This window comes from Maylandia zebra, linkage group LG6 (genome assembly GCF_041146795.1).
Source record: "Maylandia zebra isolate NMK-2024a linkage group LG6, Mzebra_GT3a, whole genome shotgun sequence".
NCBI lineage: Eukaryota > Metazoa > Chordata > Actinopteri > Cichliformes > Cichlidae > Maylandia > Maylandia zebra.
The window spans coordinates 14,448,262-14,471,058 of NC_135172.1; the positions used below are offsets into that span (position 1 = coordinate 14,448,262).

The 22,797-nt window shown below is 39.5% G+C and overlaps 1 protein-coding gene across 1 annotated transcript in view; it reads right to left on the minus strand.

The window, feature by feature from the left end:
* The window catches only part of mad1l1 (mitotic arrest deficient 1 like 1), a 76,717-nt gene extending 57,643 nt beyond the window's left edge, over nucleotides 1-19,074 (minus strand). The window contains exons 1-12 of the mRNA XM_004569025.5: nucleotides 18,939-19,074; nucleotides 18,310-18,454; nucleotides 18,068-18,208; nucleotides 17,814-17,993; nucleotides 17,593-17,717; nucleotides 17,395-17,476; nucleotides 16,283-16,413; nucleotides 14,349-14,463; nucleotides 13,532-13,593; nucleotides 6,462-6,548; nucleotides 5,556-5,700; nucleotides 29-169 (exon numbers count right to left, since the gene is read on the minus strand). Of these exons, the coding sequence (XP_004569082.1) occupies nucleotides 29-169; nucleotides 5,556-5,700; nucleotides 6,462-6,548; nucleotides 13,532-13,593; nucleotides 14,349-14,463; nucleotides 16,283-16,413; nucleotides 17,395-17,476; nucleotides 17,593-17,717; nucleotides 17,814-17,993; nucleotides 18,068-18,208; nucleotides 18,310-18,453 (1,353 nt within the window). The 5' untranslated portion in view covers nucleotide 18,454; nucleotides 18,939-19,074. The remainder of the gene's footprint in view (nucleotides 1-28; nucleotides 170-5,555; nucleotides 5,701-6,461; nucleotides 6,549-13,531; nucleotides 13,594-14,348; nucleotides 14,464-16,282; nucleotides 16,414-17,394; nucleotides 17,477-17,592; nucleotides 17,718-17,813; nucleotides 17,994-18,067; nucleotides 18,209-18,309; nucleotides 18,455-18,938) is intronic.
* Between the last annotated feature and the right edge of the window lie 3,723 nt (nucleotides 19,075-22,797).

The following is a 22,797-nucleotide window of genomic DNA, read 5'->3' on the forward strand; positions in this document are numbered from 1 at the left end:
GTATATTTATGCACGCCTGCAGACACACCTCCATCTCTGCATTATGGCTCTGTGTCTTCTGCAGTATGTCCTCGGCCTCCCTGAGGCGTTTGCTCAGTTGAGGAGAGTACTCAGTAGGCGCCAGCTCGCTGTCATAGGACTCTAATATGGCACGCATTCCATCCCGCTCCTGCAACATAAAACGTTACACATTAACAGCACTATAACACGGTAAATCTGCTGATTAATAAACAAATTTCACCGTATCCAATAAAGTAAAAGAAAAAGTTGTGGGAATTTTAACATTTTGTAGCATCACATAGTAAATGTCTATCTGTGTCTGCATGAAAAAACAAAGTAAGAAAGCATCTTTCTTACTTTTTTTCCTCTAATTGTTACTATGTTTCTTTTTGTTTGCTTGCATAAGTCAGTAACACAGTATGAGGCAGCTACAGCTTTCTTATCCAAGCTGTGATAAGAGAAGCTTGCGTGTGCCCATGCTCATCTGTATTTCTAAAACTGAAGAATCAAATCAAAGAAAAATGTCTTTGTAGACAAAGAATACCAGAATGAATAAAGAGCACGTGTTGCCTATATTATGCTTCCTCATCATCTCATCTTTAATGTGCTGAATAGTAAACGTTTTGTCCTCTGTAATGGAGTCAGAGGCATACCTGCTTCTCTTCAACAGGAAAAATATTTCTTTTAAAGCGTCAACAGGACTGACATAGTTTCCAAATAGCTATCAAAGTTGTCGGTCTGTGTGCTTCATGTCTGAGTGGTTCATTTTATATTTCACTGTCACAGGAATCTCATGGAGTCCCAAAAAAAAAAATCCATATAAAATGAGATTTTTACATTTATTGTTCATATAAGAAATTGAAGTCATAAGCAAAGAGAAAATAAACTGCAATGGCCTGTTGTGGTGTGTGAATGGAACCTAATAAATGCACGATCATTGTATAGAGGATCAAAAAGGCAATAATAATAGGATTAGATATAAATGAAATCACTCAAAAACAGGTATTAAATGTTCAAAATTATAACGGTATAATATTTAGATACAATAATATAATATATTGTGGAGGTATGTAATAACGACAGGAGAGGTCTCTGTGTCTCACTCCAACTTTATTAACTGACTCTCAGAACTTCACATATATATTGAGCGCCAAAATCTCCACCCCAACACTTCCGTTCAACTTGGGTGTGAGTGGAGCCACCTGGTGGTCCGCCACAATATAATATAAATTGTAAAAGACTATTGACTGTCCCATAGTTTAGAGAAGACAAAAGGTTAACGTTGTTAATTTATAGTAATTTAATACACAAGCTAATCTAAATAACACTTCATAATAATTGGTAATCATCGTCTACATTTTTGTGAGACCTGTAACCACTCCAGTCAAGAATACTTGTGAGAGAAAGGAAAAGCACAATGCTCTGAGGTCAGCTGTCAGTTCACTTTGCTATCTTAGAAGTGAACTGTCAGTCAGCACTGTTCATATGATGCAACTCCTCCCCTCCTGACTCTGTCAGTGTACACTGTGCACTATAAAGTATAAAGTGTACTGAGTCCCCTACTGTACACTCTGTACACACATGACTGTGTTAGTTCCCACCCAGACAACACAGTCATCAAGTTTGCAGATGATACCACTGTGGTGGGGCTCATCTCAGGGGGAGATGAGACTGCATACAGAGCTGAAGTTCAGAGGCTGTCAGATTGGTGTGCAGACAACAACCTGGACCTCAATACCACCAAAACAAAAGAACTGGTAGTTGACTTCAGAAGGAGGAAGTCCGAGCTGCAGCCTGTCAGCATCAACGGGGAGTGCGTGGAAAGGGTCTCCAGTTTCAAGTTTCTGGGTGTGCACATAGACACAGACCTCCAATGGAGCTCTAACACCTCTGCGGTCTTAAAGAAGGCCCAACAGCGTCTCCACTTTCTGAGAATCCTCAGAAAAATGGACCTGAAGAAGGAGCTGCTGACCGTCTTCTACCGCTGCTCCATTGAAAGTGTGCTGACATATTGCATCGGTGTGTGGTTCTCCAGCTGCACCACAGCACACAGAAAGGCACTCCAGAGGGTCATCAACATGGCCCAAAAAATCATTGGACATCCTCTTCCCTCCCTGAAGGACCTGTACAGCACTCGCTGTCTCAAGAGGGCACGCAGCATCCTACGGGACTGCACACACCCAGGACACCGGGTGTTTAAGCTGCTGCCGTCTGGCAGGAGGTTCAGGCTGCTGAGGTCCCGAACAAATAGACTCAAGGACAGCTTTTACAACAGGGCAATAGCCCTGATCAATGTAAATAGCTGACCTGACTGGATACCTCCCTGGACTTTTTAGGGGGAGGTAACAATGTTTAAAACGATAACAATAATATTTATATTTATAACAAGGTGCAATAATAATTAATGTGCAATAATAACAGTGTGCAATACACATACACTTATTCTTCTTTTTTATACTAAGTTAATATACTGTGTTGTGTTGTTTGTTACGTTGTGATGTGTCATATCGTGTCGTGTTGTGTTATATGTAGTGCCGACGTAGGACAGTTTTTCCAATTTCATTGTACTACTGTACTATGTATGACTGTGCAATGACAATAAAGAGTTATCTTATCTTATCTTATCTTAAAGCAAAGCAGGTGGCATTTTATGATAATCAAGTTAAGAACCAAACATTACGTAGCAAAATTTCTGTGAGAAGTCACTAATGGCTGACTCTGTGAATCAGGAGGTGCAAATACATGAAATCTGTTCTAGAGTGGCCACTGACACTGCAGCAGAAATTACATATTAAAAGGCAGAGACAGAATCCTGAACTCTGTGACCTTTGTGTGGGCCACTTCATACCAGGAACATCCCATAAGACCAGCCATTATGGAGATGCTTTGACCCAGTCAAACTGACTTTACACTTGTGTAACACATTTCATCACTTGAAAGCTGCTAATGTAACACGGCAATAAATGTCATAAGTTTTAAAGTACACTGTGTAATGTAATCAAACTGTTTACCAGAAGGAAAGTGTGATTTTTTTAGCCGAAGATTAGCTGGCATAATGCTAGCTTATAACCAGCTGTTGATTAGCTGACTTGTTGTCAGCTGTCCAGAGACAAGAGGGTCGCATGTCAAATCTGCTGACAATGAGCACTGTGACAATATCGAGAATAAATGAGTGTTTATGGATGTGACTGACTCCAGTCCAGTTGAGAAGAAGAGGAGGAGAATGAGGTGGAAGAAAAACGTTTCTCAACTTCCAGACGGCGGCTGAAGCAACTACAAATAAGAGTGAAGGATACCGTTGATTGGCATATGACCTGCTACGTAACACATTAGAGGGTCACCTAGGGAACCAGCTTCAAAGTGACGTGCGTGTGGACGCATCTTAACCCTCGCCTGTGACCATAACCCTAACCCCAAATTTTGCCCAAATCCCAACAGTGGGCAGCAATAATAATCCTTGTACAATAGCATACTGGTTACTACCTGCAAACAAACCATGGCAAAACTAACCAGTCAGATCAAAATCAAGATAGTCTGCTAAGAAATGAGTCCGTCAAATGCATTACAGCAGTTTAGTTTGCCAAGCATTGACACACAACCATTGACTTCATACATCCTACAAGATTCTCTTTAGAGGAGAAAAGAAGATAAATAGGAAGACAGAATGAACAGAAGTAAATACAAAAAAGGCACACATGAGTACGTTTAGAGGTCAATGTGCATGTGTTCACTCCCAGTACTAACCAGCAGGCCCTTTGGCTGTTTACTCTCCATTAATGTGCCAAGAAATTCACTCAATCTTAATCAAAATCTGTCACCTCTTCTCTGATAAAAACTCTCAATTTAAAAACACACAAACAAACAGGGAATGGGTGGACAGAATGATAAAACTATCATTACTGTTTTCATCATCATCTTTTTTTTTTTTTTTTTGAAATTGCTTTTGTGTCAACTGTTTTATCCAGTGCGTGAAGCTCTGGCCATGCCTCTAATGGGTCACGGAGTCTGTCCCACTAAAGTATGTGAAGGTAAAAGAAGTAACCAGACCAATGGTGGCTTAAAGGAGATGCCGCCTTGTGGCAAAGACAAAATGTTGCATTTCATAGTAAAGAGTAGAAGAACCTCAAGGGTTTGTGGGGCAATTAGTTAATTAACCAGTTCTCTTCTCTTCTCCAAAGAATTCTTCAAAGGTCAAACATTTACTTGATGAACTGGTTAGCTGATCAATATACAAACTACTGACGACAATCAAAACCGAATAACAATTTAGTTATTTTGTCAGTCACTTTGTTGGTTCCACATACACAAATAGGAGGACCTGCTGCTTCTCTTGAGTTTTATTTCTTAGTTGGGCAGGGTGACATTTCAAATCCATCTAAGACACCTGGAGGAAAGTTCAAAAGTGGATAAACATGCTCTGATTAATCTTTTTTTTCCCTTTATAAAAACTTAAAAACAACTGCTCAGATATTCTTCATATTCCTCAGATAGCTTGTATTCTTCCCTGAATCAAAACTCAATGAGCTATTATTTTTCATTTTAAAAGTATTGAATACATAAATGAAAGACCATTCACATTGTTTTTGCAATGCAGACTTCAGGCTATATGACGCATACCCTAATTGTAGGTGAGCAAAAAGATCCTTTCAATTTTCAGTAAAGTTCAAAAACTAAAAACCATTTGAGTAAAAAAGGCATTTTCAGTTGTTTGTCATTAAAGTATATAAAATGCCTTAAACCTTAAAATTAAGCTTAAAAAAAAGGAGAAAGAAAGAAGGAAACTGAATAACATCAGTGGTTGCTGGCTACATTACAAGCCATAGAAAAATTATTAAAAAAAAAAACATAATAAAGAAAAAATTATGAATAAAAATAAACTTGGGCAGTTGGAGATATGGTTGAAGTCACGTCATTAATATACTTCACTACAATCATTAAGGTAATTCGAGTGTTCGGCATATTTGCATTGTTGAAAACAAATTGTTCTGCGACTGCGCCTGAATAAATAAACAGCTTAAACAGTTCACGTTTAAAAGCTCAGAACTTAACACCAACTATAATGGATTTTTTTTTCTAAATAGGCTGTGACTGGCTGGGAAATAACAATTACTTATTTCGCTTTTGTGAAAACTTGATGCAAAAAAATTCTTTCACCGAGCTATAATGTTAGCACCCCTTCAATCCTGCCTAGTTATGGTGGTGGTGTGTGCATGTGTGTGATTTGTGTGGTGAGAGACTAAGCATGATAACGTCGGGAATTACACACATCAAGAAATCAATATTAAGGGAGGTCTTCTCAAGAACTGCAGAGCAGGGGGGGGGGGGGGAGCAAGACAGACAGATGGAGGAGTCATGTGACACCCGGTGGCCAATTAGCAGGACAGAGGCGTAAAGGCGAGATTAAGAATTCAATGCTGGCCTTGCAAGTCTATCTGGCTACTGTGTTCACTGAGTGTTTAGAGTCAAATTACCGCATTGGGTGATGTTTGAAAGGTCATGTTTGAAGGCATGAATACTTCTCTGTGTTTGAGAGTGCGTGGCTGATCGCCAGGTACCTTGGTTAACAGCAGCACCCGCTTCTGCAGTCGACGGACAAGAGCGTCCTGTGCCTCTCTCTTCTTTTGCTCCTCCAGAGTCTTGCTGTGCTGCTGGGTCAGCTCTGCACGAAGCTCAGACTGTGAACGCTCCACACTCCTCACACTGACAGAGCAGAATAAATGAATTGGTGGGAAGCAATTTTTATGTGTGCGCGTTCGTACGTATGTGTGTGTTTGTTAATAACAGGGGAGAGAGAGGGGAGAGAAAGAAGGAAAGAGGTTGATTAATGCAGAACAGTCTGACAATTTGAGAAAGGCAATTTATAGTCAATTTATAATAAGACTCACAGACGACTTACCTGACTGACACCAAAAAATCCCAGACAAGGGTCCAGAAATTATTTTCAGCAGAGATTTGTGCCAGGTCTGATCAATAGGACAATAATTACGCCGAAGGGCAATAATTACACCGCAAGCTCCCATCACCATCCCCTCCCACACCCACGACTCTCCCATTCTGCTGTTTCTAATACTTCATAATGAGCCCAATACGCTCAGCAGAAGAGGAACGCTTGTTAGCTAATGAAAGCTTTCTTAGCTGGACTGAGTTGCAGCACGAATATACCAGAGCACGCGTGTGCGGCCCTCCCTATAGACATCACCTCTGTCTAAACAGGACAAGTTTAATTAGTGAATTCCTTCTCTCGCACACGTACACACACTCACACACCAGTGGTTACTGTCAGGAGTGCTATCAGAATCAGGACCAGTTTAATTAACTTTGTGACAATTAAGGACTTCTCAGAGATATGCTCTAATAGATACATGAGGGGAAGAGAGGCATGCAAGCAGACAGAATGAGAGAAATAGGTCTGAAGAGAGAGAAAGGGATTTTGTGTGCGAGCGAGTGTGTGTGTGTATTACCGGCTGTTGAGTGTGTAGTTCTGCTCTTTCAGAGCAATTTCTCTCTGCTGGATCTGAATCACCTCCCTGGACAGATCCTCGGGTTTCCTACAGACAAGACACAGCACAGAACAGTTAGCATACAGATGTGTACATACACTTACTCCCGCAATGAAAAATTGATACGACTGAGAAAGCAGAAAGGGCAGAATAGATGAACACGACGGCACTGCCACAGTCTTTTGTTTGCCGGTCAGTAGGGAGCTCAGAAATAAAATGACACGAGGAGCAGGGGGGGAGATGAGAGGAGGACAGTGGGGTAAATACTGGTCACTGCTCTACAAAACAAACTCACTCGGTGGAAGAGACTGACGGGTTACAAAACAGACGGTGAAAAGGCAGCAATGCATGTGCCACATATGTGTTTAAAAGCCAACATCTCACCTCTTGTGAAATGGGTTTAAGATTGGGCAATTTAGCTCCACAGCACTTTTAGTGCAAAACTAGAGACTTTCAGAGGATGTAGCTTACTCTTCAGAGCAACTGAAAATTACCAGGTTAAGCAATTCAACCAACAAACCTGGAAATATCAACAGATGAAGGCTAGTTGCTTTTCCTCGATGAAATCAATCTGCTTTACATGTTTCACATACTAGCACCAAGAGACCTGACCTGGGCTTGTGTGCCATGATTAGGCAATCTACTGACAAATTAGGGATATGAACAGAAAAGGCTGAGCAGGCAGATTAAGGGTGTACTCACACAATTGCTTTGTACCATGCCCAAGCTTGACTGTCCGCCCTCTCCCCTCGCCTGCTGGCCTGCGCTAACACTTAACGATCCGGGGCCAGAGTACACTTCAGTTTCTCAGCATCTTATCCCCTGCTTACTCTCTCTCCCTCTTTCAGGCAGACACTTGCTTTTGAAACGCATTCTTGCACAACAAATGAGGTTCATGATTTTATGTGCTTTAATTGTAACCTTTTTTTTTTAAGCAATAACACGTTGTCCTCACGTACCTTATAGATTTGTTAATTAGTTAGCACGGTGATTTTCACGAGAGAGGGTGTTAGTGAGGAAGTGTTACACGTTAGTGATTACACTACAACGTGTACCCTGTATGAGTCCAACTGAACCGTGCCTGGGCTCACCTCCTAAAAAGTGGGCCAAGGCTTGATGTGCTTAACTGAAACGGTCACACTAGTTAAACATAATGGACTTTGGGGGTCAAATGTGCTTTGACGCACTACGGATTCCCTACTGTGAGTACACATCAACTTCAAGGCAGACAAGAGTATTCCATGTGAAAACTGGATGGTGAGGATTTATTACAAACAGCATTTCAAGCCCAAAAAACTTCAGACAAATATAAAATGTACATGAAAACTGGAGGCAATGACAACGATCATTTAGAGCCTATAATGTCTTAAATGTAAGTATGATGAAAATAACACAAAGACTACCTGCATACACATTCACATACACACGCATATCCATTTTCTTCCGCTTATCCATGTTAGGGTCCCGGCTGTTGAGGGACAAGACTCGTGTGCACCCTGGGCATGTTGCCACTCTGTCACAGGACTAGCACAGAGAGACAGTCAACCATTCACAACTATGCTCAATTTAGAATCACCAATTAACCTAACATGCACGTCTTTGGACTATGGGAGGAAGCCAGAGCCCAGAGGGGAAGGCACAGGGAGAACATGCACGCTGCACACAGAAGGGCCCAGCTGGCCGAAGGGGATCTGAATCCAAGATCTCTTTGCTGTGAGGCAACATTGCTCACCACCACACCAAATTTATACTCACGTGTTCATATTGACCTCAGCAACATTACAGCTGCTGGAACAGGAGCCAGAGAAAGAATTAATCTTTTTTTCAAGGTCATGATGTGAACACAAATAAGTCACAGCCTCGAGCAGTCATCTCGTCTCTCATCCACAGGTACTGTGTGTGTTGTTTTATATATTTTACATATGAAGCTGGTGCTGGATTATCCACTCAGCACCTGATTCATACTACTGCATTAAGTCCATTTAAGAAAAACAAACAAACAAAAAAAAAAAAAAACATATACGGTAGCGTGCTAACGTTGCCTCTGTTACTGCAGTTGTGAGATTTAGGTGGCCTATGCTAGAACTTGTTTCTAATGAAAAATTATCATTACTTACTGTTGGAGAGATGTTAAGAAAAAACTGCATTTGACCATCCTTTGCAAACTACCCATGTCTGAAGACAAATACTGTCAATTCTGGGAGATCTAATAAACTGACATCACCTCCCATCTAAGTTTTTAGTTTCTTACTCTTTTAATCTCATGGAGCAGCGTTAACTGATATTACACTGTGTAATGATGGTTAGTAATAAATGCATAGATTTGTACCAATTGAAGCAACACTGACTCTTGAAGATAGGATGCGAGCCTTTTCATTCTGAGGGTTTCAGAGTACAGCTGCTTCTCCTCTACATTGAAAGGAGCCAGGTGATGTGGTTGATAAGGACGCCTCGTGGGCGCCTTCTAGGTGAAGTATTTTGGGAATGTCCTGCAAAGAGGATGCAGACCCAGGACATATTGGAGAGATTATATCTCTCACCTGGCTTGGATGACACCAGAGACGAGCTGGAAGTGGGCAGGGAGAAGGAGGTCTGGGCATGTTTGCTTGGACTGCTGACCTCACAACTCAGACATGGTTAAGCAGCGCAAAATGATTGAATGGCGCTTATGACAACCACTGTAAGTGATCGGTGATTACTGCATCCCCAAACGCTAGCTATAGTGCTTATTATATGAATAAACTAGCTGCTTTATTCAGACCATGGTAAACTCATTTTCCATGGTCTGAACTCAAATCTGAAATTCTTTTGCAAATCCTGAATGCCTTCAGGCCAAAGAGGAGATACAGTATCTTCCTTGTTATCAGCACACAATTCAAAAGCAAGCGTCCATGATGGAATGCATTATTGTACAAGGCATGCGAAACGGTCTCATCTCAAGGGACCTTTAATGCTGAGCACATTTTCACAATTGAACTGTTATAACTGAATGTAACTCCTGCACATTGTCTACCTTAAAACATAAATTACAATGTTTGAGTCTAATCAACATTTATCAGGTACAAAAGTAATGTCCACACACACACACAATTTTAATTATCCATTTGATGTCTTTTTTTGTCATATTCCTGCTATATTAATCATTTATGGGATATGTTAATCATCCCTTTTGGTATTGCAGCTATAGTTAACAATTTTTGAAGTGATATCCATGCAAGTTGGATATCACTTCATGGTTATCACAACTATTATACATGTACATGCGAGTATATACATAACATATCCATACATAGACGTTCCCTTTGCACCTGGTGAAAGGCAGTCGGACTGAAACTTCATCATTTAATAAAGGCATAATCTGTAAGCGAGACACTGTGTGGGGGTTATGTTCAGCCGTTATGTGGAACTTTTTCTAGGAAAGTGGGTTGTACCACTTAACATTTATCTAGGCGTGACTTCAGGTATGGAAATAAACTCATGACTAAAATATGACTTTGTGAATTATAAGCTGGAATGGCCTTGGTATCCCAATTAGATAATTCAACATTGCCCTGAGCACAGAGGGATGAGCCTTTTCCTGAACTCACACAAGCAGATATTTCTCTGTCCTCTGCCTTTTGTTTGTTTTGTTTTGCAGGTCATGAGTCAGTCATCTTGGATGCTGTTGCAAATAACGTGATGGTTGCATATTATTGGGTGCAATGTTGTGAACAACTGGGGTGTAACCTGGTCTACAAAATGAACTGTCAGATTAGCGAGTCTTGCTTACAAAACGCACATAAGTGAATCGGGAAACGTGGCCAAAAGTAAAATTTAGTCCAAAGCCCAGATATCAAACATAGCTATAGTAGCAAATAGTCCAATTTGTCCCACTGGATAGATGCGAATGAGCCTTAGTGATTTTATTCACCATAGCCATTTGCTTTCCAATTGTTAAGTAAGAACTGGGAGTAAGAAATGCTAAAATCATAATAAATATAAATAACTGAGAACACTGACTTTCTGTGTTTGGAAACTTGACCTCTGACCTCGACAAAATTCACTCCAGAACTCATACAAGATTTGTAGTAAACGCACCCATGGTATTAATTTGAAAATCTTACGCTGTGTCGTTCTTGAGTTATATAAAGTCGGTCCCCCTCTTTGCTGGGTGATGACAATCCCCAAACCTTTCATGCATGAAATTTAGCTTGTTGGCACATAGAACAGTATCACCATGCTAATTTTAACTCCTCTATAACCAGCGTAGATGGAATCAACTGGCCGATTTTGATGTACTTGATGAACTTCTCTCTCTTTCAGTATGATTATGTATTCCTGAAATGGATCTGTACACATGTTTAGCCCATCTAAACCAACAACAACAACAACAACAACGTAAAGTGAAACAGTGTACAGGAGTTGTACTGTAATTTCTCCAGAAATTGCACAAAGTTATCAAAACTCTTATTGGTTTTATTTAATTGCGAGTAATATTTAGCATAAAAATCCAGCAATTTATGAACACTGGGTAGCATTCCAACTAAACTTGTTTCACTGGTGGATCATGGACACATACGAGCTAAAAGAAAGTCTTAATCCACAGGGAACAGCATCAAGTTTGTATGGCCTTCAATGTGGCATCAAGATTCAGCATACACACAAACACTACCATGAAGTAGTTAAATCAATTTAATACACCATCTATCACACAAAAACCAGTCTGTGACTTACATGCACAAAATAGCTGCAGTTCTTTCTGTAGCTTGTGAAAGTTTCAATAATAAGGGGGGAAAAAACATTTTCTGGAAGACCTTTCAATGTATTTTAATCATTCAGCTGTCCTTCAATGGCAAGACCAGAAGCACTTCCAGCAACCAGTCAAGTTGCACGAATTCAGTATCCAACTAGATATGACTAGACGATCACAATTTCCTGTTGAATTGTTGTCAGAAAAGTGATTTTGTGGCACATTATGATCTCACAGCGATGAGAACATGTGACCTTTTGGTGTAAAAATGTCATTATCTGATCATTTTTATCATATATGTCATTTTCCAGATATTTAGAGATTCTTGAATTAGGGCCAAATCAAGTCTTGAACTTTAAACACACAAAATTCTAATCACTTCATCCTCCAGTCAAAGTGAAACTTTCGAGCGATATCATGTAAAGAAAGCGACGGACAAATCCAAAACTTAAATGCCTCCAGCCCCAGCTGTCGCCAGCGTGGAGGCATAAAGATATTTTCATCCTCTATTTCTTCCAATTTTATTTTCAATTGTCATCCCCACTGGCACGCACATAACCAAGCACAATGTTATCATCTCACATAACAGAAGGAAAGAAAATAACTTCTAGCAACCAGCCAGCTGCTAGCAAATCCAGGCTGCAGCTTTAAGGCTTGCGTCTACTTCTCAACACATTTATTGTTCTTAGGAGTTTTCTCTTTTCCCTTTAAGTTATTTCTTCCTGGCAAAAGACCAACATTGTTGGTAAGAATTAAATCTCAGGGTGATGGAGGTCAACTCTTCAAGTACAGTAAATTACATTTATTCAATCCTCAGTCGCAACTCAGCTACATACTCTTCATATCCTGATATATCTTGTGAGAGAAAATGTTTATCATGTATAAATATAAATTATATTTAGCTTTAAGTAACGCAAGATGACAAAACAAACCATAGAAAAATCAACAATGAAAATCCAAACTTTAGTGTCAAAGCACAGCAGCCCTTATGAGCCATTTCATATTTAATGACAGAACAACAACCGCCCTAAACAAGCAGCTTCGACTTTATGTCAGCATTAATTCAGGCACTGTTACATTAGTGACGGCCCTGAGATATGATCATTATTCTGTCACTGCAGTGCCATCAATTCTTTCTTCTGAAAGCTCCTGATCATTCTTAACCGCAAAAAGAATATGACATATATCCAATTCACTTTCACTTACTTTGTGATTCTTAAACTTCTTCATAAAAACTTTGACAATTATATACCTGACAAGACTCCAAGCAGTAAAATGCTGAAATAATGACTGTTTAATAGCCTACAAGGCAATCACAATATCCCACTTATGCACAAATCCACATCAATAGTAATTTTCGCACAGCACTGATGCACCGAGTGCAGTAAAGGTGAACAAATTGCTGAATGAAACACACTTACTTCCACCTGCCTCTACGTCGCACACACTGTGACAAGAAAATAACATCTTGACCGCATTGACATTTTATTTCGGGCTTTTATTAAACACCAGAATAACAGCTTTAAGGAGTTTCTAAAGGTGACTGTGATGCTATTTTGATCATCAGGAGCTAAACATGTGTGCAACATTAATATTTTGCACTTTTACATCAGCATCACACATGAAGCCAATAACAGAACTATGAGATTCCCCTTATCCAGTGGATTTTGAGGAAGAAAATTACAACAATTTACTTTAAATATCTCACTTTTTAAGGATTCAAAATGTTACATAACAAATTACATATGACTAAAATTAAGCCTTACGGAAATATTGATTTCACTTAATTTCATAGTTTATTAGATCGCAGTTTTTACTTTTTCCTCCCACACTTTAAAAAAAAAAAAAAAAAAAAAACCACACACATCCTCACACACTTTTCATTAAGCGCTGTGTTTACCTCACAGTCAACGTTAATCACAAAAGAAAGAAAAACACGGTGCGCATGTGTGCGTGCATGCATGCCATCGGCAGGTCTGCAGTGTTTATGTGTCAGATCAGCTTCATTGCTCACGAGGAAACATGCAATCATTCTCTCATTACCAGCTTTGAGTGAATGCATTGAGACTCATTTGGTGCACTCACAAGCAGGTACCAAACAGACATCTATACACAATGGTGGACTCAATCCACAATGATGAGGCACATTTGTATGGAGTGACCACAGCTCCACCTAGTGGCACTTTATACATGATTAAAAACAGGAAAAAAAAGAAAAAAGAAAAAGAAAGAAATACACAAATGTCTATTTAAATATTTTTCTTTGTGATTCAAACGTACACACTTTGAAATAGTGTCTGACCTTATGTTGAGTCCAGTAGATTGCCCAAGGTTCTCCCAGGCGTGGAGCTTCTCTGTGAGCCTCTAAGTTTTAATGACACCAAAGCAAATAACTGTTTTTGAGTACAGGAAAAGTTGATGCTGATATAATACAGTCAACAGCAGAAGAAAAAGAATACTTTTATGCAGTATGAAGTCTTGCAAATATGGCATCTTTACATCCCACAGCAGTATAAATACATTATTTTCTTCTCTTATTATTGTACATATTTTATAATTCACCAATTATCTCTGACAATAGCTTTTTAAAAAGTAATGACTGAAATGTTTACTCAAGTTGCCTACACACAGGAAGTCAGTCTTTTGTCAAGCATCAGCTTGAAGCTGACACTGAATGCTAGTGGACATTCCCATATTTGCTACCAGCTTATATGTTAATCAACTGTATTCTTCACTCTCATTGGTAGCCACCTCAGTTGCTCACGTGAAGCTGAGAATAGTTTATCGCAAGTCCCGCCCACTTCAGCAGCACTTTTTTCACCTGTAGTTGTTTTCTATGGTCTGTTGCCACCATATCACTACGAACTGCTCCCAGTGTGTATAGGGCTTTTTGGAGGACATTCTAAGCTTAGATTATTAATTAAAAAATATATTTGATAGTAAATTCTAAAAGTTAAACTTCAAAGTTTGCAAAAACAAACATAGAGGACAGGGAGTCACAAAAACCTTCACGAGGATGCAGCCAGAGTCATTAATCTATCTAAAAATGTCTCATTGAAGCTTTGCTTATTCCTTAATTCTCTTAATATTTATATATTTCTAACTGCCCACACTTTTACCTCTTTTTCCAGTTCCATGTTGATCAGCTCTTCTTTGGTTTTCTCCATCCTCTCCAGCTTCTTCCGCAGACCCTCCACCTCCTCTTTCAACAGGCTGCAATTTTCTCTGCTCTCCCTGGACAGAACAGAGACAAAAAAGGTAAATTAAACTGATAGCTCAGTGTCTAACGCAAGACATGGAGAAACTTTCAATCCCTGGCTACAGTCACACTCGGATGCAATTTTGAAAACCGTTTTCAAATATATTAAGATTACAGTGACTGACGACAAATGCCCGTAACAATGTACCAACTGTGCATTATAGCTATAATACATTGCTCTCACTAGTTTTCAAGTTTTCTTTACTTTAGTCACACTTGTTGGATTAGGGTGACTTTTCTGTGAACTCTACTTGAGAAACGTCTGATATGTTTTGGCCATGTTATTACCCACTTCAATCAACAACACTATTTTTGCCCAGCTCACATTGTTTACACCAGGGAGCTGATTATGCTGACACAAGCCGGTAGAAATTAGGGGGGGGGGAAATGCAAAGGTTGCAGAGGAGGAAAGAATAAGGGAAAAGAGCTCGGTCCAGACAACAGAGACTGATTAGGAGATAAAAGAAGAATTTTCCTTCTATTGTTTCAGGCAATGTGAAACAAGAATCTCCCCACAGTTTGAGGACTTCCCAACCATCGGAGACCAGACAATGGACTCGCCTTGGAAGATCAGACAAAATGCTGATTGATCCACCTGGTCTTTCTTTTCAGTCACATTTCCCAGACTAAACCTGCAATACTTGCTCCTCTTGCTATCCAGCACCAGAAATACTCAGTAATATGAACAAGTACTTATTGAGATTACATTCATGTATGCCAGTTGACTGTTGGCCCTGAGATGTTAAGCAGGATTTCTCAGTAAATGGCAGCCCCTTGCCCCCCAGTCACCCTCTGTCTCAGAACATGTAAACAAGGAGTGCAGTGCAGCTCTGCAGTATTCCATTTACGTCTGGCCAGAGTAATCTTAGTGTGATGACCCATTCCATTATGCACATCCCTTCCTTGCTTTCCTTACTGATTTTTTATGAGAGATGGGGAGAGTGTGAGGAGCATGTCCCCCACCACACACACCCTCCCCACACTACTGATATAACATTCCACTTAAAAAAATAAAAATAAACAAATAAAAATTATTTAAAAAAATAAAATAATTGGCTAATTAGCTTTGTTCCTGTTTAGGACAGTTACACACACACACAAACACTCGACCAGAAAATACTGCTTTCTGCATAAGTGTGTAAAGGTTTATCTGTAAGGACAGATGGCTGCAAAACACTGGCACACTTTGCAAGCTAATGTGAATGTGTATGCACAGCACAAAGTGTCACAAATTTCAGCAGCATTTAAAATGCAACTTGATTGTCTGAGTACTTTTAGAAGGGTCAGTCTTTTTTTCCCCCTCCCATTTAATCGACTTATGAATAAGGAACATTCCTAGTTACAGTTATGGTATCTTCAGCAAAATTCTTAATCTGTTATCTTGAGAAAGTATGAAGAGTTTCATGCTTTAAATTGAGATTTCTGTAATACAACAGAAAGGATAAGTGGATAAACACACCAACTGCTAAATTTCTCCACTTAGTCTGACAAGCTGTTTGGCTGTTACTTGACAAATGGATCTTCTGTTATCCAACTTAATCTTTCAAAATGCTTGTATGCTCATTAATGCCCGATAGCATCCAAACTACGTGGTACAAACAGAATCAACCTAAACATATAGTGTAAGGTTTTAGAGACAACACAGGCACAAACACATATTACAAATACCAAAAACACTTGTTAAAGAAAAGAGAGCTTGTGGTATATGTGTGTGTGAAACTTGTGGATTGAAAGGTCCCTCCACTACAGTGTAAAGAGTTTACATGTTAAGGAAACTTCAAAAATGTATTTAACCTGAGGTAGGCATTATCATCTCTGAGGCGCTTCAGCTCCTTTTCCAGATCTGGAACTCTGGCCACCTCTGACTTTACAGTCTTCACAATGGCAAAGTCCTGCTCCTGGAACACAAGCCGCCTTTCCAACTCCTGCCAAATTAGAAAGTGAGGAATTCACCAGTAATACAGTTTTCAGATTAATGACACACTTTATGGAAACAAATACCTGTAACAAACAAGCAAACACACACACACACACACCTGTATTAATGTAAATATCTAACCACCAATCATGTGGCAACGACTCAGCAATCTTTTATTGTCCAAAAGTGGACAACAGAAGATTAGTAAAAATTGTTGCCTGATCGATGTCGAGCTGATCCGAGTGGGTACTAATGGAAAAAGGGCTTTAGTACCAACTAAGCATCATTTAAACCTACACCATACCTGACGATTGTAGCTGACCATGTCCATCTCTTTATGAACAGTGTACCCAACTTCTGATGGCTGCTTCCGGCAAGATCACGTGACATGTCACAAGACTCCAAATCACCTCAAACTGGTTTCTTGAACATGACAGTGAACTCACTGTACTCCACAGTCCCCAGATCTCAGTCCAACAGACAGACAAATCTGCAGCAACTGTGTAATGCCATCATGTCAATATGAACCAAAATCTGTGAGGCATGTTTCCAACACCTTGTTGAATCTATGCTCTGAAAATTAAGGCTGTTCTGAAGGCAAAATGGTATGTTCGATAAGTTTATGTTATGAGGGGAAAAATACATTTAAACTCATTTTATGCAATTTGAAGGAGAAAGGTAGTTTGAACAAAAAAGCTGATATGTAGAAAATTGAACTGATATACTGCACATGCATTGGTTATACGTCTAAATCGTAATCATATTTAGTAGGTTTACATTCGCTGTAGAGTGAGCTACATAACACTGTGTAACCACACCGTCTACATCAGTGCAAAGACGTACAAACTGCTATGTTTAACTATTTCAACTAGTTTCTCTCCATGAACTGTGGACACTGGAATGTTCTGAACTACAGACAAATCCGTACACCATTTAAACTCTGAAGTGAAACCATAAGGAGCCCAATAGAAGCGACAGCATTTCGTACCTTAATCTTGATTATGTGATCAGAGCATGAGGACTGCGCAGCTTGGAGACTTTGGCAAAGTTGAGAGACTTCCTGATACTTCCTGATCATAACAGCAATCAAAGAAAACTGCATGGTCAGCATTTATATTAAGCAGTACAGCTCAATATTTATTAGCATGAAAAAGAGCAAAGTGTCAGTCCTTGTTTGTGTGTGTACCTTTGTTGCAAATCTAGCTTTTCCTGTAACTCCTGGTTTTCAAGCGTTTGAGCAGACATTTTTGAGTCTTGGTTTTGAATCTTCTGCCTGAGCTCTCTGATCTCATCCTTCAAAGAGCTGATGGTCTGCAAACAGATAACAGAGGTAATCCAGTATAAGATAAGAGGCACTACCAGACTGGCAAAATAACTGTGCGTGCAAATCTACAAGCATGCGTGCACCTGGTTAGCTGTGCCAAGCTTATCATCTCTTTCCTCCAGTGTCTTGTTTAGACCCTCCAGGTTCTTCTGGAGAGCATCATTTGCTTCCTTCTGCTCTGTTAGCTTCTTATTCACCTCTTCCGCTCTCTCCTCCAGCTTCTTTATTTGTCCCAAAAGCTCCTGGTTCCGATCCACCTCATGCTGCAACATAACAAGGTGGTGAGCTATCTGATGCCTTGGTCATGTGGTATTAAAGGAGTATGTATGGCATGTACCTCCAAGTCTCGTGCGCTGTCTGAGGCTGCCTTCTCCAGTTCAAAACGAGCCCGTTTGTGACTCAGCTCCATCTGTTTCTTTTCCTGGTCCAACTGCAGGTAGCGATTCTTGGAGTGAACCCTCTCTGCTGCTTCTAAAAGCTAAAAGAAGGATATGCTAGTAAGTGCGGAGGCTGAATGCTGGTGCTATTTTTGTTCAGCTTTTTTGCCCCCCTGTTGATGCAAACAGTTTCTGTATGTACCTCCATGCTGCGCTTGTACTGACTCTGCAGGATTCCACTCCCTGCTGAGTGTTCTGACAGCCGCTGTGGATGTTCGGGGCGGCTGATGAAGGAATTGAAGGACTTCAGGGTTGTTAAAATGGTCGTGTCGTCTTCTAAATCCATCCTGGAAGATGCAGCACACAAACGAAAGTCTCACAGTACGATTAAAAAAAAGACTACACTACGGCCATGTAAAGTTTAGCTAAGCAATTCTAAAGTGCACCATTTTCATGCTTTATAACTTTACGATAAAAGTGTTAACACGTTAATGTTATATGCAGACAGGTTCCTAGCATTAACTACGTAAAAGTGCGAAGTAAGATAAAAGTGGCATTAGCTTCTTTGCTCAGCTGCACAAACACGAAACCAACTTTAGTAGCTTAACCAAAAGCTAATGTTTACGTTAGTTGCCATATTTGACAATTATCAAGAATTATCTCAAGAAGGTATTCACTGGTTTGTTAAGAACGGTATAAACTGCTTCACTCCTGTATCACCACAGGCTACACAAGAGTTCAGTTTACCATGACTGTTTTCTACAGCTATTCTCTCTAAGCTACGTTTAAGTAGCTAACAAATGGGCATCGCTTGTAAGAATACGTCCTCACCTCTGAGCCGGCTTGGTTTCCTTTTTTAAGGAGCGAGTTATTTGCAAATAGATTATCTCAGTGTTGCTAACGTGTTAGCTGCTCGCTCAATACTACAGAAATCCCTCCAGTTTAGCTCGAATGGGATGTACGTAGTATCGCGAGATTTGGTAACATATCGCGAGTATCAAAAGCAAACTTTTTTGTTTGTTTTGGTTTTAATCAATGACTGTAGAAAGGTTTTCTACAGTCATTGGTTTTAATAGGAAAAACGAATAAATCGTGCACTGTTATCAGTTTGATTCAACGTTTCCTTGTTAGTTTGTTTTTTCCCCCCTCTGATTTCTGGTTTTCTAATAATAAATACAATGACGCTTGGAAAAGCCTGGTAACTCCGGCACTATTCAGGTAGAGCTGTTTTCTTACAATTGGTATTAGACAGAATTTTACCATTTGCACAACCTCTGTCATACCACTCCTACCCTTAGAGGTCAACCACCTCCACTTTACCATATAACCCAGGTTTAATAATAATCTTAGCGCAAATTGCATTAATAAATATGTATACTATACACTGTGTAATATGTTTGGGACTAGCGTGATTCAGCTATCACATAAACAAAAGTTATTTTGCAGTTTTACAGAGATTGGTAGGAATAATTTCATGAAGCATTCTTATCTGGCGGCAGGGTTTTGGATCAGTCTGATCAATCTTGCTGGAAAAACTCAGGGAACGTGCCAGCTTCAGTGCATAAAGAGGGAAACACATCATCATGTAGCAATTTCAAATATCCAGTGGCCTTGAGGTTTCCATTGATGAAGAATGGACCCACTATCGTTGGACCCCATATACCACACCAAACCATCACTTTTGTTGGTCCAACAGACTTGGAGGGATCCATCCAATGTGGGTTAGTGTCAGACCAATAGCGGTGGTTTTGTTGGTTAACTTCACCATTCACATAAAAGTTTGCCTCATCACTGAACAAAATCTTCTGCATGAACTGAGGGTCCTGTTCCAATTTTTGTTTTGCCCATTCTGCAAATTCTGTGCGCCGATCTGGGCAGGGCCGTGCAGAGAGGGGCGGGTGCTCAAAGTTAAAAAGGGGCACATTGAACCAGGCTGAATAACAACAACACACATTCATCAAGAATCTAATATGGGCAACAAGGCAAAGCAAACGTAGCCGATGGGTACAATGTTGCTGTTGAGGGGTTGCTGCTGATAGTGCTGGAGGGCAGGGCTGTGTTGATCTGAGACTGTAAACATTAAAAAGTCCACAGGAGAGATGGTAGCTGATTAAACAAGTGTCATGAGATAATAACAAAATGCAAAGATTGGTGACAGCGCTTGGAACCATAAGGCAACAAAAAACTGTGAGAAATAATTTAGGCTCTGCCTGTGATTCACTCTTTGCTTCTCTTCTTCCTTCCATCATTTCATATATCACTCTCCACTTGCTGTCTATCTGAGAACAAGGCACAACTTGCTATTGCAATAAACTATAATCTAATTATCCACACCTAACAACTCTTGCACTTAATCTATAATAAAATGATGACAGAAAAATGTTATAGCCCTGCCTTTAGTAGCCTCACACAGCTCCTACTGTTTCCTCCTCATGTCCTTACCAGGCTTGTCTGGACAATGTTATATCATGAGTAATTTTTTTTTTTTAAATCCATCTAAATAAAACAAACACATGTACGCACACACAGTGACATTTTACACCTTCTTCAGAATACTGTATATACTATGGGCATCATGGTGCTGATCCAGAATCCTTACATATTTATTACTAGAGCTACAATAATAAAGCAATGAGGAGGGGGAAGTAATAAATATGAAATAATGTATTTATGATGATTCCATTTGTTTCACTATCCACTCTGTGCAGGGGCAAAGCTTATTACATTTTTAAACTGCAGAGATACAATCATTTTACTGCTGTAAAATCCAAATTTTGTCTTATTTAAAATAGAAATCTAATATAATCTGCTTCTTAATGTATGTTCTTTAAAATACAGCGTGTGTTTTTTAATATATTATAATTATAATAATGCATAATTATGTGGAAGTGCATATTAGATCGTTTTTTAGTGAAATATAATTGATTGATTGATTGATTGATTGATTGATTGAATCTTTATTTTGAACATGTTGAAAAAGTATAAAAAAAATAGAATTAAAAGAGACAAATGAACAAAGCAAACAAAAGGAAAACGAGCAACCACAACTCCAAATAACGTCCATGTTCAAAAAGGAGCAGGAAGAAGCATAAGCTTATTTAATCCCACCCCTTTTCCACTATCTAGTATCTACAGACTACAGAAATACCTCCTTGCAATTACATTATATGTTATGTGTAATTAATCCCTCCAGAAAGGCAGGAAAAGCCCTGTAACTTGCTTTAAAACTAAATATGTTCCCTAAAACGGTGACAGAGCTACAGACCCATGACAGCCTTACACAGGTAGCCAGCAGCTGTGACCAGCACTACTTGTGCAGTTAATAAAAGGACAGGTAATGTTTGTCGCGCTGTTGCACACACAGCACGCTCCAGGGACGTGCAGAGGGGGGGGCTAGAGGGGCTTGAGCACCCGCCCCTTTCCTGATGAGTGCCCAAAGTGCCCTTTTGTTGAGGCAACTTTTAAATTTTTTTAATTTATTTATTATTTTTTTATGTGTGTGTGCGTGCGGAGTCCTGTCTGTGCCCCTCAACAATAATATTTAACTATTAATCATAGTTTTGCTAAATAAAAGGATCTGGCTTGCATCAGTCACATGATCACATTTAACCAATGATCGCCCTCGACGGCAGAACGCGCTGGTTACGAGCCGGGAACGAGGTCACAAAGAGCACGCGCATTTTTTGCGGTCCGGAGCTGTAGGAGAAACACAAGTTAACTCAGAGACACAGACTGATGCGACAAACCCAGTAAGTAGGTGTACAGCGTACACTGTAGTGTGTAGCACACAGGAGTATTAGCTTATTACGTACACGTTGGTAAGCTGTCTTGTTGCAACTGACGAACTGAAACAAACGAGCGTGCTGTGTGTGCAACAGCGCGACAAACATTACCTGTCCTTTTATTAACTGCACAAGTAGTGCTGGTCACAGCTGCTGGCTACCTGTGTAAGGCTGTCATGGGTCTGTAGCTCTGTCACCGTTTTAGGGAACATATTTAGTTTTAAAGTAAGTTTCTGGGCATTTCCTGCCTTTCTGGAGGGATTATATTTTACTAAAAAACGATCTAATATGCATGTCCACATAATAATAATTATAATATATTAAAAAACACACGCTGTATTTTAAAGAACATACATTAAGAAGCAGATTATATTAGATTTATATTTTAAATAAGACAAAAGATTGTATCTCTACAGTTTAAAAATGTAATAAGCTTTGCCCTGCACAGAGTGGATAGTGAAACAAATGGAATCATCATAAATACATTATTTCATATTTATTACTTCCCCCTCCTCATTGCTTTATTATTGTAGCTCTAGTAATAAATAATAATGTAAGGATGCCCATAGTATATACAGTATTCTGAAGAAGGTCTAAAATGTCACTGTGCGTGCATGTGTGTGTTTTATGTATATAGATTTTTTTAAATTATTACTCATGATATAACATTGTGCAGACATGGCTGGTAAGGACATGAGGAGGAAACAGTAGGAGCTGTATGAGGCTACTAAAGGCAGGGCTATAACATTTTTCTGTCATCATTTTATTATAGATTAAGTGCAAGAGTTGTTAGGTGTGGATAATTAGATTATAGTTTATTGCAATAGCAAGTTGTGCCTTGTTCTCAGATAGACAGCAAGTGGAGAGTGATATATGAAATGATGGGAAGGAAGGAAGAAGAGAAGCAA